This window comes from Diadema antillarum, unplaced genomic scaffold (assembly GCF_040938485.1).
Source record: "Diadema antillarum isolate AM-2024a unplaced genomic scaffold, OU_Dant_1.0 seq00000403_RagTag, whole genome shotgun sequence".
NCBI classification, from domain to species: Eukaryota; Metazoa; Echinodermata; class Echinoidea; order Diadematoida; family Diadematidae; genus Diadema; species Diadema antillarum.
The window spans coordinates 563,260-581,685 of NW_027271393.1; the positions used below are offsets into that span (position 1 = coordinate 563,260).

Genomic DNA, 18,426 nt, shown 5'->3' on the forward strand with positions numbered 1-18,426 from the left:
GATGTTTTTTGTAGTAGACAGCCACACAATGTATGTCAATTTTGGGCAATCTCTGGCAATGCAATGTCATAAGTGGAGTAGCTTTGTGACACTTGACAGAAGCATGATTTTCTCACAAACCCTTTATGTATAATATAAGGATTGAAAAATAGAGTTTGTTCCGAAACCTGAGAAAACTCAACATATCATATCTACTTTTTTGCATATAAAAGAACACTGGACTTCACTCTTTAAGAAGGCAGAAACTATTATCATTGCCCTTACGTCAGTGACTTGTCGAGGAAATGTGCATGTTTTTCCTAAGAGAAAAGAAATGTGAAATTCTCTTTAGGTTTTCCTTGAATTGTTCTACGCATGCGACTGCACAAATGATTTAAAGATTATTAACTTTTGAATTGAATGTCCGCTTTTCAATTTTTTTACTGATGTGTTCTTATCGTATAAGCCAGTTCAGGGTACCAGTTTGAGCATGTGCGAAAAAAAGGTTATTTGTACCGAAAGACAGGTTGTTTTTTTAATTTCACTGAGATAAGCATCTGTAATGCTAGGATTATTCATGGAATCCTTATAAATGGTGCCTGCCAGTACATCCACTTGACAGCAAGCCTGGTATTTGGCAATGTTAACACACAAAAAAAGTTTGTTAACATATTCAAAACAGCACTTGATAAAATAAATGATTCCCTAAGTGTTGATTGACGAACCATACTGGTCACTTCATCTACACTGGTTAGGTTCATTTTTTCTTTGAATATGAGTTCCATAAATGGCTATGGTGGGCAAGCTGCTGCATTATGTCACTTTGAGTTGAGAGAAGTGCCTAACCAACTGAGAAAAATGAAAGGTCATTTGTACCTTTGTGCACATGAGCTATCTCCGGACTGGCTTATTGCAACGCATTCACTCAATCCACATGTAGGTCTATATGAAGGTGGACTTGCCCTCTAACTCTGATTATAATTTTAAGCTTTCTTTAAGTAGGTTGTATAAAGTGCTGATATATTTGTGTAAGGTTTGGTGAAAATTAAGTGTTAAAATGATTGGAAGAGTTGTGAGACTGTATACATCAACACTTGAGGTATTTCTCATGCATGATCATAAATCTGTAAAATATTAATGGTAATAGTAATAATGATAATAATGATGATAATAATAATAGTAATAATAATATATTTTGCTCCTGATCATTATGCTTGTGATGGTGCCAATACCAATACCTGCTTTATGAATGTGAAAAATCGACTGCTCTTTACAATATTTTGAATGTTGGGGCTAAACTGCATACATTTTGTAATTATATTTATGGTCTACTGAGTACAATGTGCTTCTTGTTTCCATCGCTTGAAAAAAAAACCACCACAATGTATCAAAAAATTTGTTTTTAAACTTGTCTCACAAGACATATTCCTTCCTCTTTATGTCCAGTTTGTAATACCACTGATTGGTTAACCTTATTTTCCCTTTCTGAGTTAACATTTTCTGTGGAATTGTTAATGTTAATTTGATGCAATGAAAAGTGTTTTCAGATGTGCTATTCTGCCCAAGATTTATAACTGGGACATATCTTTAGCTGTGTGCATAAAAAAGTAACCAAATTTAGATGTGCATTCTTCATTTTTTTATTTTTTTTCACCTTTCTTATCATTGGTGTAATTATATATGAAAAACAAAATGTGAAGTATACTAATTGTATAATGGGGCACATTTGGAAGCTCTCAATCTTGGAATTGGATGGAATATGTCAGTACAAGTAGTGAGTTTCAAATATATATGACAGAACTTTGCCATACCCTTCATTGTTTTGGCAATAACTTGTGTACCAGAAATCAGAGTTGACATATCGCTGTTAATGTCTAAGAGCGTCATAAAGGTGCTTTTGATTACCGTAAGATGTACCGGTAAATTCAAGGTGCATATCTATGATCCATTCTAGAAGTAGAAGGACAATTTGTAAGATATTGGTCACATAGTTTACTATTACTCTGCGCAAGCTTCAGTGATTTTTTGAATAAAAAGAATTAGTGCTTTTTGTCAATGTGGTAACTTCCTTTAAAAGAAGAAAAGGTAATCATGTGATGGAAAGAACGAATATTATTTTTCTTATTCAATGCACTGACCAAATTTCATACATTTTTGATTTACATTGCCCTTTTTATGACAAAATATGCATCTCGTATTAGAATTTGTAGAAATACAATGTATATTTCATGTTCACTTTAAAGTAAACCATGAAAACGAAAATCGCTGTAAACTTGTCCCTCTTCCATGAGACATATATTAAAATGTTAATAATCTATATGTAAGTATGCACTGTATTCATCATGTTTATGTTCTATTTGTTGTTGAATTGAAGTCTCTGACTTCAGTTTTCGAAAGATTGTGGATTTAATTGACTGAGAAACTGTGTGTAAATCTACTGTATGCATGCTATTTTGCTTCATGTCTGGAGTGTTACCTTAGTTAATTGTGAAGTCAGTGAAGGCATCCAGTAGACCTTAGGTAATTGTTTGTGAAGTTAGTGAAGGCATCCAGTATATAATTATTTTGGTTTAAAAAAAAAAGGTTATAATTTTCACCATATGGGGTGCAGAAAGGTAACCCTATATAGAGACGTGTGCAAATTGTATTGCATCCTATATTGCGGTGACTTTATCACCCTATAGGGTGCAAAATTACAACAATAACAATATGAACCATAATGGGTGCAGGTATGAGGTGCAGAAGAGGAACCCTGTATAGAGGTCTATATTTGCACCTTTTTGGGTGTTGAATATAGGGTGCTAAATAAGAACCCCCCAAAATAGAACCCTAAATGGAGCCGCTGGTGTTACAACGATATGAACCAGAAAGGGTGCAAATTTGCACCTGAATTTTTGTTCACCCTATGGGGTGCAGAAAGGGAACCCAATGGAGGGGTGCAAATATGCACCCCAAAAAATAGAACCCTAAATGGAGCCGCTGGTGTTACAACGATATGAACCCTATTGGGTGCAGAAAGGGAACCCAATGGAGGGGTGCAAATATGCACCATATATGGTGTTAAACATAGGGTGCTAAATAAGCACCCCCAAAAATAGAACCCTAAATGGAGCCGCTGGTGTTACAACGATATGCACCCTCTAGGGTGCAAATTAGAACCGTAATTTCTCTGTGTGCATGCTCATACATGGACTTTCAAAATGGCCCCTAAACGAGTAATGATCATATGATTTTTTTCGGGCCTTAAAAACAAGTATTCCTTAAATGTTTCCTGCACCCTAAAGAAGTACTTCATCATGATTGAACAATATACCATTTTCCCAAATTTCGGCCTTTTTGATACCCTTTGATTATATACGCTCGTACATCACACTTTCCATTTAATCCGTGAGAAAAAACGACCCCTATTACGCGTTTTCTTTAGCGAGTATGGTCACGGTGTCCACCTTTCAGTTGGAGTTTTCCATCCCATTGGATGCTGTTTGGAAGATGAAACATTCACTTTACTATACAGTATATCAGCCGTTGGTATGCGAGTTTGTCAAAAACGAAAATAAATAAGAAAATTTTTAAAACAAAATGAATTGTAAATGTGAACCATTTATATTTTGCCTCCTTGTGGTAGGATATTACCAGCATTTCCGAACTTTCAAATAATCATTTTAGATTTAATGATATTAAAGGTAGTAGATCCGATTCGCAAACATCTCCAATATCAGTCAAATGTCATATTAACCATCACGCTAAGACGGTTTTCTTTGTGATATTTGGAGGTCAGTGAAATTCAAAAATTAAACATCCGTTAGCCATTGGAAGAAGTTGAGTGCAAATTCAGACCTCAGGCTTAGTGCTCAGATGTTTTCCTATTTGATTTGATCTGTCTTACTGTGCACACTAAGATACATACTGGAATGGTTATTTCGTATTTATTAGATTATAGTAGCATATTTGGTTACTAGCTGTCTCTAGGCATTTTCGAATTTGGGCTGCAAAGAGATCCACTATCTTTAAGTTAGAAGAGAGATAAGTAAATAATGATAAAATAAACAAACAAAAAAGAATGAGTTTCTTTTGTAATACTATCTGACAAACATTTTACTTCATAGCTCAGCACTTTCCATTCTCTCTCATACCCTCTTACCCATTACATTTAAATGAAATACAACTAAAATGAGTTTGCGTGCCTGCATAATACTCTTTGGAAATTATAAGTGAAAATGTTCTTAGGTTTTGGCTCACTTTAAAATGAGGACCAATAGAACTGTCACAACATGAGAAAATGTATACGTAATAATCAACACTACATTTCCGAATTTGGCCTGCAAAGAAATCCGCTACCTGTAAGTTAGAAAAGAGATTAGTAAATAATGATAAAATAAACAACAAAAAAGAATGAGTTTCTACCGCCGTATCCAGAACAGAGCCTGAAACGGTGCAAGCTCAAGAAATCGTTTGTATACTATAATACGTCTTGAAGTACTGTGTGATACTTTGGTCGTTTTTGCTCCCAAACCTAACAGTTATGTTGTCAATAAGGCTGCTAACACGAATCTAGATAATGTCTCACACACAACTGTATCTGGATATTTCGTTGAAAATGATATTTGGCGAGAAACAAAAGCTTGAAATCACAGGAATTCACACTGCTGACAACGGCAGACAGTGAAGGTCAACGGCTCAAATTTTCGTTGGTAGTCTCGTCACGTGATAGTTCTGTATGGATTGTACACGTTCCCTATGACAGCAATTGTGAATGGGTACTGTACCTAGTCTAGCTTTACTGCAAATTTGCGTCAGGACTGCTCAACCAATGGACAAGATTCTTATGTCACAAAAATGGGCAGAACCTCTACTTTCTGAAGCCGTGCGCCCAAAGTTTGTGCGATCTTCCGTTCTCGAGATATCCCGTCTGGAAGAATTGCAAGACGGCAAAATATGCTCAAATTCGTCAAATTTGGACTGTTCGCCATAGACAATTCTACTCATAAGGTACTTTTCTGATCTAATTTGCGTCACTGCTACAAATGTTACAATAAAGATATATACACATAAATAATCCCTAAAGTGTCCACTTTCAGAATCCGGGCGCCCCAAGTTTGCTTCTTAAACACTTTAAAAGTTATGGCAGATTTTGTGGAAAAATGCGTCGATTTTTGACCCGTTTTACGTGTTGTCTTAGCGTTCGCGCGGAAGCGCGGCTTCGCAGATGACCGAAAGTTTTCAATATGTAATAGCTCGCACAAATTGATACATAACATTTGTGTTTGTGTGCATGGGGACGATCCGATGGTTCATACAACAAAAGGGTTTCGTACAATTATTTTCAACATTCTAACGTACTCTTCCACATTTACGTAGCATATAATGTGTCTTTATATTTATTTGGATTGTTATCTTGAGAATTGCTAAAAACCGTTATTATGAAAAAGTGGACCTTTCAGAATTTGGGGGGGGGGGGGTGCGTACGCACCCGGCGCACCCCCCCCCCCCCCCCCCCCTGGCTACGGGCCTGTAATAGAGAGCTACTCCGTTAAAGAGGAAATCCGCCCCAAAGTAAATAAACTTCTAAGAGAGAGAGAGAGAGAGAGAGATGGAAAGAGAAAAGAATTTCCATACGAAACAATACAAAAATTATTAAAGTCGCATAAGAAATAATGAAGATATGACATTTTGAACACATTTTTCGGAAAAAAATTACTTGACGAGTCCTTATAAATATTCAAATAAGCAAGTTGACAATGTCATGCTCTCACAATTTCTTATTTATTTCATATAGGCCTACAGAAATGACAAAAATCTTACATTTCATCAGTATGAATATAAAACTTGCCTTGAAACCACTCAATATTAGAAAGAACAAAAATGATAACTCTGATATATTTTGGTATGAGAACAGGTTTTTACTTGTACAAAAAATTTCCCGAATTTCATTTTACTATAACATAGCCCTACATGAAAAATTGTGAGGGTATAACATTATCAACTCTCTCATTTAAACATTCATAAGGACTGGTCAAAAAAATGTTTTCCGAAAAAATGCGAAATTCCAAAATGTCATAATTATTTCCTTATTTCTTGTCCGATTTTTTTTTCATTTTTGTATCGTTTTGTAGGGATTAATATTTTTCTCTTTCTTTTGAAGTTTATTCATTTTTTGTATTGATTTCCTCTTAAGATAAGGGTGTCTCTTTTTAGGCGCACATAGCTCTTTGTAGACTTTGTTTTTCATCTGAACACTGTCACTGATGGAAGTTGTACATATGCCTACACAGCACTAAGAAGAACTTTTCGCACTGAATCAATCGCAAATCTAAAATATAGATAGATATGATAATGGCAATAATGATAATAATAATAATAATAATAATAATGATAATAATAATAATAATAATAATAGCAATAATAATGATAATCATAATATTAATGCTGATGATAGCAATACTGCTACTACTAGTACTAATACTACATGTACTACTAATAATAACAATTTAATTATTTTAAAAATGCGATTGAGTAAATATCAATCGAAAGATATGAGAAAAATGCATTATATGGAATTTGCAATTGATCAGTCATTATTGTCATTAAGATTGTAAATAGGGCGACATTAGATAGAGGAGATATGACTCTTTACTATTAACTATTATGAAAGTAATTTCAAGTCACTATAAAGGAAATTGATTTAAAATATGAAGATATAGTGCCAAAGTTGTATCCTTTTTGTGTCTGCGTAATGAAATGAATACAACTCAAACAGATAAATCGCAGTTTGAGTTTGATCCTCATTTCAAGACGGTGCTTGCAATTTACCACAAGTTGAAACAAATCGCCACTTTTACTATTATATACTATCAGTATATACTGTATATGATTTATATGATTTAATATCTTTTATGCCTACTTAGTACACTGTACATTCGTTTTTGCGACTCGTCTTCGCGCCTCGAAACAATTGAGGGCGCAATTCAAATTGGTACAAACGAAAGAGTTTAGTTCTGTGGCCACACGTTTCTGTGGCCACACCAATGGGCCACACGTACCGTAGTGCACCCGGTACCCAGGCCCAGTAAGAGTTCTGTGGGCCCAGGCCGCATCCCCGCTCCGCTTGCATTTGCATTGTAGAGCCTAGCTAGCTCTGTTTATGTTGTGATTCCGGTTCCGTGTGCAGCAAAGGCTGTTTGGTGTGCAGTACAGTCGAGTCAGTGTGGGTACATTACTAGTACTTAGTATTCCTTCTCGAGAAACCATGGCCGCCTCAAAACACGCTGTCTATGCTACAGCCAAGTTCCTTCAGGGGTACTCAGAGAGGGACAAGGTCATGAGAACTCTTTCCTTTGCCTCTCTACTCATTGCTGGACTCTCTAAGAGACCTTCGACCGCACGGAAATTCTCAACGATCACTGGCCAATTAAGTTTGTGTCGCACGATTCTGCGACTTTTCGATGACATCCCTATGCTGGCCCATACTCTTTCATACGGATGGGGACGGCAGGTTTGTACTTAATAATACAAAACTACCTTCTTCTGTTCCTCCCTCTGTTTACATTGTATGTTGGAGATTGGCGAGAGAGGATTGATTGGAGATCTTCCCAAGATAATCAGATACTAGATCAGGGGGGCGTTTCATTTCATCAACGAGTTCGTCGGACTCGGAGGTCTTCACCGACAAATTTGCTATCAGCCAATCAGACGAAAGGATTTCAGTAGCTTTTAACAGTTGTCGGTGTAAATCACAGACAAAAAGTTTCATGAAACGTCCCCCTGATCTACTACAGCTAGTAGACTAGTTCAAGTTCAAGCGGGTACTAGTAATGTGGAGTTTAAAGATAAAATAGAGGGAGCACATCAGGATGTTGTCATTGGCAGACCGAGGTTTTGAGGGAGGTTAGGGTCATATGGTAGCCTGACCAGACCGCTGTGCGAAGTCACGACAGCGGCTGCGTGTAGTTGGGTCATATGGTAGACTGGCATAAGTGCCTAACTGAAATGCGGTTAGGTGCAATAGCATTGCCCATTGCTTGGGACAGGAGGAATAGGAGGGATGGTCCAGCAGGCACTTTCTGTTCGATCCATTCGACAAACTCTTGGTGGATTCCAGAGATGGAGCTACAGCGTACAGGTGGCAAGAAAATGTATTTCTACTAACCTTGTTATGACATAATCTTCCGCTTTGCAGCGGCCAGAGTAGGCAAGTGGGGTCTTACTATAACCTCCACTCCTCGGCCTTCTTCATCTGATGGAGTAGAGTGTCTGGTCTGTAGTAGCAGGTATAACTGTACACAAGCTGGGCTCTTACAGTCTTGCTAACTGCGACCAGCCCCATCAGCCCCATCAGCCCCAACTCGTAGCATGATGGGGCTGTGCACTGTAGCATTCAGGATCATGACAGAAATAGTATCGTATATAAATAGTTATAAATAGTATAAATAGCAACATAAAATCGAAAAATTTCTTCAATTTGAAGACTTACAGGTGAAGTTGAAGTGTTGACAACAGGTAACTTGCAACGTTTGTTTTTTTCCAATAGTCCCTTTCTGTTCGAATTAATGACTTAATGTGACTCGGTCGAGAGGAACCTGGGAGAGCTACACTGAACTGACGGCCAGCGCATGCGCACAAATTTCAAATCCATTGACCAGATAAGCATATAAGATGTTGTTCTCCCAGGTTCCTCCCTGTCATGATCCTGAATGCTACAGTGCGCAGCCCCATCACGCTACGCGTTGGGGCTGGTCGCAGTTAGGCTCTTGCTATGTATCAACAAGGCCTGATGCCATGGATGATATGGGATGGAGGGTTCAAGGAGTAGAAGAACACCTCTAGAGTATTTTTTAGGTTGCTGTGGCTCCAATGTATCCAGAGTGCGAGTGAGGGCTTATGAGTGATCATTTCTGTGAGGTTCTTTTTTGTCGCTGTTGTGATGGTGTTCTTAATGAGGCCGCGTGTACCTATTGTTCTAAAATTCAATATTTTACTGATCTGACTTTTTATCTAGCACATTGAAAATTCAGTCATTTTTTTCCAGTGGTTTTATTGTTCAAATGTATGTGTAATCTTCATTTGTTGATGACAAGGTATTAAGAAAATGTAGCCATTGACATCACCAGATGCAGCACAGATTTTGTGAGTATTAGAGTGTAAAGATACATTCTGCAGCTCACAGGCAGTGAAAACAGAAGGGGAGCATGAGGAAAACTTTTTGTTTTCTTGTTTGATTTTGTTTTGATGAGAAACCTGAGTTTTAAGTAGTGCTGCAACTACAGTAGTAACCCCGGGCGCTCCTTGTACACAGTTATACTGGGCGCGTTTGGCGTTCGGGCTGTGTTTCGCAGTTATGCTGCAACGGTGGACATGGACAGATAACACATCAGATAGAATCATTAGTCCTCATCCTACAAGAGGACATGTATTTACCATGTTACTGTGAGTACCTGTTATTGTGGAGATTACCATCAGAAAAATTGCAAAGTTTTTGTATTTGATTGAGGACCTTTCCTCAGTAGGTGATACATGTACAATTATTGTTTTCCTCTTAGTGATATTCCTAGGTGTTCTCATTTTCAAAATCAAACTTCACTTTCATTTTCTATGGTTCAGGAAAGGAGCTCACTGATGCAAGTGATCGGCGTTCTGCAGAATATCGTCAACCAGCTGTTCTTTCCCGTAGAGCACATAGCCTGGGCAGCAGACAACAAGCTCATTGACATTCCCCCCGGGAGGTGGTGGACTCTCTCGGTCACAGCATGGCTAACGGCCCTCTGTCTAGGAATCATCAAGTAAGACTGACCCCCAGGCCTTCATCCTCAAAGACCTGGTAGCATGGGGATTCATGGAGTAAGAGGGCTGGCCTGGTTCGGATATATTTGAGAATCCCCGTAATGAATTATGAGTTGCTTTATCACAAATCAAAGCTTCTATGCACATACAAGGTGTGTCAGAAAAGTTCCGGGACTGCCGACATAGAAGATTTATTTCAAACATGAACTTCAAATTTAGAGGTTTCACCTTCAAAGTAATTTATCTGGAGTATGTAACTGTAATCTGAGCTCTGTACACCTGAGTAATCAGATTTGTTTTTTTTTTCTACTTAATTTTATATACACATCCTCTGTCTCAGGTTGTTCAGCAATGAGCACAGAACAATAAACAAACTTGAAGTTTTTGGTACGGTTGGGGAAAACTCCATCAGAAGTGCTGAGATTGCTGCAGTAATCTTCCACGTCCTCTCATCCTTCTTTAAACTTTTTGCATCATTCAAAAAACACATGTGCATGACACCGTCTCAATCCGCACACTTGCTGAAGCAATCTCGGCGCTTCTGAAAGAGTGTCTATAATACTTGAATGTATTAATGTTTGATTGCTTTGCCTTTGTAATATTCTGTATTTTCTGTGCACTTTTACATGCATAGATCAAGTGGGACACTACTGGAACTGCAGGAGCAGAAGAGAATGGTTTTCAAACAAGAGAAAAGGTGAGCAGAAAGAAAGTGTGAATATGAGTGGACCAAAAATGAACGGAGGGATACATCTCTTGATTGACTTGTAGTTTAATTCTACTTTCTCTGGCAAGAAGTTAGAATAGGGAGAATAAGAAAGAGGGCTCTTTCTCATTCTCTTCCTCTATCTGACCATCTCTCTTTCTCAGTCTGTCAGTTTGATTCTCTTTTGGTGATCAATATAACTACAAATTACTCCAAATGGTTTGTTTTCTAGGAACATGCATTTCAGTAGAGGCTGTTCAATTTGAGGAAATCATCACTTTGCTCATATTGACTTAAAACATACTATTAAGTCATCTGAACTGCTGTATTTTCATTAAAATCTGAAATCAACATCTACAAAGTAAGATGATGTACACAATGGAATGAAGTAATTATGTCATTGCCCCACATTCATCCCATTGGTTTACAAGAAAATATAGTTAATATTATGTTTTTAGTCAGTGATTTTATAACTCTATCCCCAACTATATAATAGTTGTTGTTTATATATTGCAACTTCACAATCCCTTGATTTGATTGATATCACTGATTCTTTGATTTATCAAGAAATTTTGTTAAGATAGGCATGGAGGTCACATGGAATTTCTATGCTGTGTTGGTGACATTGCCACTTTATCATAGGTGGATATTGGTTGTGAACATCAGAGGTTAAAGGGACAATATAGTTTTGGATGAGACCTAACTTTTAACATTTTGGGGGGAGATAATGAGAAACCGCTATGAAATATGAAAGAGCATGTAATTCCAAGAGGAATTCAACGTTTATTTGATGAAGATTGGTTATGAAATGGCTGAGATACCCAAAACAGAGCAATACTAATAAAATGTGGGACCCACATTTTATTACGATCGCTTTGTTTTACTTTGTTTTGGATGTCTCAGCCATTCCAAAACTGATTTTCATCAAATAAACTTTGAATTCCTCTTAGAATGGCATGCTCTATACCATTTCATAAGTGGTTTCTTGGTATCTCACAAAAAGTTAAAAGCCAAATCCTCAGCTCCACCGTACCATCCCTTTAATTGATGCCTTTACCATTTCAATTCTCTTGATATTCCTTTATTTGTTCAAGTCAACTTACAAATAGGATGTAGGGAGTTTTACTGTAGTCAATTTGACTAGTTTGCTTTGTATAATAGTATATCTTGATTACAGGTACAATGGACTCCCATTATAACAAAGTCCTTGGGACAGGCAGTTTTCTTTTGTTACACCATATCAAAATTTCGTTATTACTGAACAAATAAACGATATAAATACATGGAGTGGCTAATGTTGAATTTTTACTTCGTTGTAACCGGAATTTGTTATAACCGTGTTCGTTATAACAGGAGTGCACTGTATATGGCATTGCTATATTGAGCGCATAGGGACATATGCACAATGTGTCATGCGCTATATATGCACTGTTCATTACCTCTGCCAAGGGAGGAGGTTATGTTTTCGTTACCGTTGGTTTGTTAGTTAGGTAGTTAGTTAGTTTGTCCGTGTGCAAAATAACTCAAAAAGTAATTAACGGATTGGGATGAAACTTGCAGGAAAGGTTGAGGATGACACAAGTAACAAACGATTAACTTTTGGTAGTGATCCAAGAATTTGGGGGGAATTTATGAAGGATTTTTGATATTTTGGCAGGTAGGGTCAATGAACTTGGGAGTTCAGGCTGCGCATATTTGAGGTTTGCATGCGCGCACTAAAGTGCGTGCTCTAGTTTCTGCTAGGGCGAGGTGCGCCATGCAGCTGAGGGTTTATGACGTAACAAAGGCTTCTATATTCGGAAATCGGGCGACTTTCAGCACACAATGCTATAAGTACAATGTACGTATGAGTGGAAATCACTGATATCTCTATGGAAGAACAAGATCTGTGGTGGAAATGAGCTGCATGCTTGGCGGAGGTCTGCGCTCTAAGAGTGCTTCTCTATTGTAATTATTATTTTTTTCAACTTGTGCAGCTTACATGGTGGCCATAGTCAGGAAGCCATACAGCTGGCCAAGCAGCAGACCGTGGTCCTCCTGAGGATACTGGCCGATGCCAGCGACCTCTGCAACGCCGTCAACTGGATGCCGGAGGGCTTCCTGTGGGCCAACAAGCTGCCAAACCACTGGATTGGGCTCTTTGGCACCATCTCCTCCCTCATCAAACTCGGCCTGGTTGTGCAGAGCAAGAGATGATGGAGCCCAGGTGATTTGGAGCGGCAGCGGGCTGAGTCACCGCAGAGAGAAGTAATAGAAAGGACGAGAAGAAAGCATCAACAATTCCGCCTCAACCCTGCCCTGCTCATACGTGCCTGGTATGATTTGCTGTGAGAAGCATACTCAGTACATTGCCAAGTTATATTTTTTGTACGTATGCAATACTTACTTTCAATTAATTCTTCCTCTGTCCAGAGGGTGCATTTTCAAATTCATATTGAGATATTCATCTTGCGTTCAACCATTTTTTTACTTATTAACCCAAATATGAGGTATTGTGCTAATGATAAATTGTCTTTCATCGCCTGAGATTTTGACATTGAAGAAAATCAAGAGGAAACAGGTTTCTCCCAAAGGGGAAGAGACAAATTTCCAGCCATCCATCTTGTGATGATCAAAAATATTATGTGTGATTTGTCTAATACACTCACTCTTTTTGCTGCATGATATTTGATGTAATGCAAATGACTTTGAACTGAAATATCTGGAGTGTCAACTCATGGCATTCAAGCTGTCGAAAGAGAAGACATAATGTTGAACTCTTTCTACTCTGTCATCGGAAACATGTTTCCTGTCTTAAAGGAAACTTACTGAGGGAAATGCATGTCTATTGACATGTGGTATTGTTTTCGGGGTGTCAGAAGTAAAGAGCAGTCCTAAGTGACTGGTAATTTATGACATGCACAAAGCTGTGATGTAGGGTAGCTTTGTATACTGTATACGCTGTATCATTTTGTGAGGTTTTCATTTTAGTGAATTGCGCAAATCGGGTGCAATTTGCAAATTTAACAGCACACAGAAATACTGATCCCGACATGAATGAGACATGCGTGCATTGATGTTCTCGTACTCAGTACATGGTACATTAACAAGGTGCATGATAATACACTTCGGTAGTCCTAAGTCTTGGGGTGCCCACTGCTAAAATGGATGGGCACACTTCCCAATTTTCTCTCCATTGCTTTACTCCACCGTCCCAAATTTAACCGTTCGCAAAATTGTCGGGAGCCCCGAATGGTGAGAAATTAGACTCACTAAACATATGGCGTGTACAGTGATAAGATTGGGTACATTGGGTGCACAAGGCCCAAACTCATGCTGTGTTTGATGAGGGGTAGTGATTTGTTGATAGGGCTTCCACAGAAAACTGTTGAAGATTGAGGTATGCATACTCACAGTACTAATCCTCTAGATCATTTTAGTTGTCGTAAATATCCCCGAATGTTACAACCTCAGTTTTGACATGGTATTTCAGGGAGGGCACAAGTTTCACAACAGAAGACTATCTTTGTTGTTGGGAATGTATACTTGTAACAATAGAAGATTGGGTATACTCAGCACTCAAGGCCTAAACTTGTGCTGTGTGTTGATGAGGGATAGTGATTCTGTGGTAGTGGCTTTCACAGCAAAATTCAAGATGGAGGTATGCATTCTCACAGTACTTTCACTCCAGTTTCGTCCATCTGATAAGTAACATGTAGCTATGTCTTGTTTTAAAAGTGGATTCGTGTTACAGCTCAGGAGGTGACTGGTACATATTCACTCTATTGGCTACGCAGAGCATTTGTCGTCAAAGTCTGTGTTGAATACGATTGCTACTGGCACCACTGGTTGATAGTTTATGGGTCAGTCAAGTACTAATCTGCTGTGGAGATAGCACGATAAAATAATAGTGGACTGTTTATTCCATTTGCCCGTAGGCAGGAAGTTCTTCCTTTGGAAAACAAATTCATGTGAGCATCATGTGTGGGAGAAACACCAGATGGTTAAACAATGACATATTTAGCACTGTCAGTTAGATTAATGCACATATGTTCTCTACAGTAGAGAGGACTGACTGACTGTCAATTCATGACATGCACAAAAATGTGGTATAAAGTAGCTTTGTATAACTTAGACTGGATACACATTCAGCACACAGAGGCCAAAACTTGTGTGTGCTGAGGTATTTGATTCTATGTTATGATACACTCCCGTCATATTAAACATGGTTATGCCCCAGTCACATAGACATCTCAGGTGATCCAATCCTGGGTGATCCGGGGAGAGATCCATGCTGACGCCTTGGAAATCCTTGGACATCCGTGTATGTCTGCGTAGATCCGCGGACATCCGGGAGTCAAACACGGTAACTTTTGGACGTCAAATACATCCAGCGTCATCCGGGGATTGCCATGTTGGCAGAGCAATCCGGGATGGTCCGTGTGGCTGCTGTATAGATGCCGTGTTTATCCGTGTAGACGCCGCGCTCTTCCGGTCTTACTGTCATATCAACGCTCGTCGACACTTCATCGAGGTCGAAACTATCCCGGACCTTCCTGGATCTTCCCAGATCTCCCCGGATCACCGTGAGATCCTTTAGGATCCATGTTTGTATGTGACTGGGGCCTTAAAACAAAACTCTTATTTCCATGAAGTGAAAAGTCAGATAGCAAAATTATTGTTTATATATCTTGTTATACAACACCTTAGAATGATGTCAAATTGTGATTGGCCAAGAACATGTCACATGACATTCATTAGAAAATACCTATCAAACTCATTGAGAGTGACAGCCGTGCATTAGGCCCCTGGCGTTGGCCTAATGCACGGCTCGAAGGTACTATTGCACGGCTCTGCAGGTACTAATGCACGGCCGCTCGACTTCACTAGCAGAGCCCCAGCAAACTACATGCTGGCTAGCTGCATGCGCTGGTAAGTTCATTCACAGGCCAGGTGCTGCGTGGTACTGCAACGTTATGTTGCGCGCAACTATAGTTGCATGTATTGCGTATGCTGGCCTTTTTACGGCTGTGTTTTTAGTTTTGACTCGGATCTGCTACGTCGACCACAGTGATCTCAAAATCAAGACTTCAATTAAAGTTGAGAAACCGTAATTTGATTATTTTTCTGCTTTTTATGCAAAATTATTGTCGGAAATAGACATAGTCTAGACCTACTAGTGTTAGATCTACCGACATCTCAGATCGGCCTAAGGTAGGCCTAACATTAGAACGTTCTCGATCTAACGTTACTGTAGAATGGGTATAGACTACAGAGTTTGCGATTCCTGTGACTGTGTGGTTTTATCATGGCGAGTGTTTTAATACACTGGGTGGTTTAGAATTCTCGGCCTAATTGTTACATTTTTTTTGGGGCCTTCCCAAGTTGCCGGTCACTGATTTAGTATTGTGATTATGGACAAGGTGTTGTATAAAAAGAATGATTTATGATTTTGTTCGTGCATTGGGGCACGTAATATCGCACTTGGCGCGAGATTCGCCACTGGTCTATTCAACGCGGCGCTATGCGCCTTGTTTAATAGACCAGTGGCTCATCTCGCGCTTCGTGCGATATTCGTGCCCAATGCACTCACAACTCATAAATTATTTGTGTAATATACTTTATTGTTCGGCTATAATGACATTTTGATAGAACAAAAGAAAACTGCCAGTCTTGACTATTCCATTATAGCGGGAGTCGCCTGTAGTGGCTTCGACAGAAAATTCAATATTAGGGGACAAGTCCACCTTCATAGACACATGGATTGTGGATAGCATAAATAAGCAATATTGGTAGAACACATCAGTGAGAATTTGAGGAAAATCAGACAATCCATTCAAAAATTAGGATTTTTTTCAAGTTTCTGCTCAGTCACTGCTGGATGAGACGACAACTACAGCTTGTGATGTCACATGTGTATAACAATGTAAAGAAAATATAAAGAAAATTCAACATGTTTTCACTTCTCTCGCATAATAAAGAATACCTGACTTGCCTCTTTCAGAAGGCAGGGGGAATAATATCACCCATAACATATGTCAGTGACAAATCAAGGAAATGTGTTTTTTTTTTTCCAAAAAAGAATAAAATTTTGTGAAATTCTCTTTATATTTCCCTTATATCATTCTACTCATGTGACATCATCACTGTAGTAGACTTCTCATCCAGCAATGAGTGTGCAGACACTTGAAAAAAATCATAACTTTTGAACGGATTGTCAGATTTTGCCCAAACTTTCACTGATGTATTCTACTTATATTGTTGCATTCACTCAATCCACGTGTTAATGAAGGTGGGGAGGTACAATTGTATGCATACTTACAGTACAATTGCACTTCTCCTCAAAATCACTCTTGCTGTCGGGAATACATACTAAATGTTACAACTTTCAGATTTGACATGCCACAATATATCAGGGAGTGACAAGTTTCACAACAGAAGATTATCTTTTTTGTCGGAAATATACTTGTAACAATAGACGATTGGGTATACTCAGTACTCAAGGCTTAAAGGGACTGTACAGTACTGGTTGAGGTAAGGGATTCATGTTTTGAACATTCCTAAGTGAGATAATGAGAAACCTCTTGTGAAATATGAAAGAGCATGTAATTTTAAGAAGGATTCAATGTTTATTTGATGAAAATTGGTTTTCAAATGGCTGAGATATCCAAAAAAGTGATAATAATAAAAGGCGACATGCCACAACTTTGTTAGGATCTCTTTGTTTCACATTGTTTTTGGATATCTCAGCCATTTCAATACCGATTTTCATCGAATAAACTTTTGATACCCCTTAGAATCGCATGCTCTTTGGCATCTCATAGAGTGGTTTCTGAATATCTCGCAAAACGTTAAAAGCTAAATCCTCACCTCGACCAGAACTGTACACACCCTTTAAACTTGTGCCGAGTGTTGCTGAGGGGTTATGATTCTATGATAGTGGCTTCCACAGAACATTTGAGATAGAACATGTTTGCATTCTCACAGTACTTATCATTCTTGTTGTTGTGAATATACTGAAATGTGACAATCTTCTGTTTTGGTATGTTATTTCAAAGAGGGGACAAGTTTTACAACCTTATGTCTGGACTTACAACTTCCCTCGTTCCGCTTATCCAATACTTGCATGTCATGGTTCTGAATTCATATTTTCTGTGTCTGATAATAGACAGTATGCATTGAAAAGCAATACCAGCATGTTAAACTGCATGTTTACCTTATTTGTAATAAAACAAGGACAGCATATACTCTTTTTTTTTTTTCTTCTTTTTTGAGATTTGTGGTCACAGTTATTGGAAAAGTTGTGATGGGGTGGTCTGTGTCTAATTGCAGCAAGCATGTGTGATGTTTTGTTTGTAAAATTGCCTCAGTAAAGAACTTTAGGACACGCTGTTGTCAGAAAGTAATACACCTTATGTCTTTTTCATATTATTCTGTATTATCTAGTAGCAGTCATTTGAGGAATAACAATATATTAAGCTTTGGGTCAAGAGGTCCACTAATTTCTGGTGCTTTATACTTCACATCTCCACAGGGGAACCTTGTTACAACAAGGATCTAAAATAATGACTGTCACTGTGTTATGTGAGGTATCTCACCATATCAAGGTACAACAGCTGCAAAATCGCCTTGTTATAAGAGGCTTTTTTAATGTACATGATCTCTTTATAGCAAGGTTCCACTGTTGTATCTATTGTTTTGCTTTTGCAAGGAGGGCATCAATAAAGTATTGTGTAGTGAGATGTTCATTATTTGTTGTGTGATTCACGCTAAAAATGTTGATATTTTATATACGTATATACTACTAATGTGAAGCCAAGTGCAATTTCTAAATCACTGCCCAAATATGTCCTCCGCTGTCCCTTTTTATTTTCTTTTATTATCTTATTCAAATTATATCATTGTCATCATTGTTGAATACATGCAACCCATTGATATCAGAGTGAGGGTGCATTTTAGTGTCAAATATTTTTGAAAGCAAGAGT

The 18,426-nt window shown here is 38.3% G+C and overlaps 1 protein-coding gene across 1 annotated transcript; it reads left to right on the forward strand.

The window, feature by feature from the left end:
• The first annotated feature begins 7,225 nt into the window (after nucleotides 1–7,225).
• On the forward strand, nucleotides 7,226–15,804 carry LOC139732174 (peroxisomal membrane protein 11C-like). Its single transcript, XM_071643047.1, has 4 exons — nucleotides 7,226–7,471; nucleotides 9,577–9,755; nucleotides 10,391–10,453; nucleotides 12,439–15,804. The coding sequence occupies exons 1-4, from the start codon at nucleotides 7,226–7,228 to the stop codon at nucleotides 12,656–12,658; spliced, it is 708 nt and encodes a 235-aa protein (XP_071499148.1). The 3' UTR covers nucleotides 12,659–15,804.
• The last annotated feature ends 2,622 nt before the right edge of the window (nucleotides 15,805–18,426 follow it).